Consider the following 2,119-nt stretch of genomic DNA (forward strand, 5'->3'; position numbering starts at 1 on the left):
GGGGGGGCTCTGTTTCGCCTTTTCGTTCTGTCTTTTTAAAAAAAATGTAAAATCAGCTACGAAAGAACAACAAGCACCAAAAAGCCACATCCTCATCGTATTCGTAAGTATAAGTGATAATAGGCCTAATAATAATATCAAAGATAATAATGATGAAAATAATAATGACAATAACAATAATAAAAAATAATGTTATTACTGCTACTACATCATCATCGTTATAATCATTCAAAGCTCCAATTCCATTGTGGATGTACGCAGAGTGCTGGCTTTTCTCTTGGCTTCCAACATACATGCGAAATGGTCTAATACGGCCAGCCATCGTCGAAAAGAAAAATGGATTCCTTATTCAGATGGGCGTCTTACACAGTGTGAGGACACTGTAAGAAACAAAGAACAGAAACAAAGACGAAAACTCTGCAACGGATGAAATAGACATATTGGCCGTTTGTACAAGTGCTCGTTTTGTACAGGTGGCCGTTAGAGCAGATTGGACTGCACTCACCTTGTCTTTTCCGTCACCGATGATGGGCGTGTCCTCGCTGTCAGACTCGAGCACCTCGTCCAATGAGCTCTTCATTCTCTCCAAGGAAGGCGGGATCTGGTGAACGCTGTCCAATCGCTGAAACACTTCGGCTAGGTCCACCTGAAACATCGATGGACTTTGTCATATATTGCGTGCGGCTTTGTTTTGTTTTGTTTTCCTCCACCTCCTTCTCCTCCTCCTCCTCCTCCTCCTCCTCCTCCTGCTCCTCCTCCTCCTTCTTCTTCAGCCTTTCGAAGGGCTTTGCCCATCTATAAACCTGCCCATTCCGTTATGCCGTCTTCCCTTCTCTTTTTCTATTTGCTTTTCCTAACCCTCCCCCTCCCCTCCTTGCATACTGCCCTTAGGATCATCTTTGCATGTCCTGTTGATCTCGTAACACAATTAGGACACGTAAGTGCCAAAGAGTAGAGATGTTATAAGAAAGTAACAGACACTAAAAGTGGGTGAGATAAGGGGGACAGGTGTTTGAAAGGAAAGAAGGAGCAAACTGCACAGCAACACCCGCCGACCACTCACGTTTTGTTTAATTTTGTCGTTTTGGTTGTGAGTTATTTATTTGGGAGGGGGGGGGGGCGCATCGGAAGTACTTTACGCTCCCATCGACAACTTGGAGGCGGGCTGCTTAGGCCCAGCACGTTGGGGCTAACCTGAGCAGAGTCGGATACAGCATGCTTACATGCCGACGGGAATTAGCCTATTCAATAAAACATACTTTAAAGGGTAATCGAATTCACGTGCGTGCCCCACATTCAACGGTGAAACGTCATGCTATGACATTACAGACACCAGTGTTTAGTTTGTAAGGTTGTTTTGGGTTGTTTTTTTCGTTTTATTATTTATTTTTGGTAAATGTTTTTCACGGCGCTCGAAACTGCATAATAAGGTCATATGAGAGCACAGGACACATTAAAAAAATTTCAGAAGATATATTTTTGAATTTTGCCCGGGTGGCGGCCGAAGCCTACTCTTATTGATTTTCGACCACCAAGGGATCTTTAACCTGCTCAACTTGCACTCGGGACCTCCGAGATTTTTCGCCCTTGTCCGAGAAGGCTCGGTGTAGATCTTTCCTATCATAAGATCAGGGGTGTGGCTGAAAGACAGCAGTAAGAAGGAGCGAACGAAAGGCTGCAGAAAGAGTTAGGGGCCAAGAAGAGAGGGCAAATGAGATGAGGGGGTAGGGGAAGAAAGAGGAAACAAAAGCAGACGACACAACATTGCTAGAGAACAGGAAAGGATGTGAAAGGAGACAATTTTAGAGAAGAAAAAATTTCGCTCGCTACCCAGATTCGGGACCTTTGAATGAGAGGCCAACATCTTAACCTCTAGGCCATGAGAGTCCCCATTTGTAACGTTTATGCCCGTTGTCTGTGTACATAGCAGACGTAAGTCCGATTCCCGAGTGGGGAAATTCTTTATCATGTACGTGTATCTCCGGGTGTTTGTCTGCTGGGATGTTGTAGCCCTGTCAGCTTGGGTTACCCTGACGAGCAGGATCGAAGCCCGCCTCGTAAATACATGTAATAGAAAGTGTCTACAGTTCCTGCCACACCAAAGATACTTGTTTGTCCA

The 2,119-nt window shown here is 44.8% G+C and overlaps 1 protein-coding gene across 1 annotated transcript in view; it reads right to left on the reverse strand.

Moving 5' to 3' along the window:
- Nucleotides 1–505: 505 nt before the first annotated feature.
- The window catches only part of LOC101862965 (probable cation-transporting ATPase 13A3), a gene marked incomplete at both ends in the record, with an annotated part of 39,549 nt that continues 37,935 nt past the window's right edge, over nt 506–2,119 (reverse strand). The window contains 1 exon segment of the mRNA XM_013086062.2: nt 506–646. Coding sequence (XP_012941516.2) covers nt 506–646 — 141 coding nt within the window.

Source organism: Aplysia californica, unplaced genomic scaffold, assembly GCF_000002075.1.
Source record: "Aplysia californica isolate F4 #8 unplaced genomic scaffold, AplCal3.0 scaffold00431, whole genome shotgun sequence".
Classification (NCBI taxonomy): domain Eukaryota; kingdom Metazoa; phylum Mollusca; class Gastropoda; order Aplysiida; family Aplysiidae; genus Aplysia; species Aplysia californica.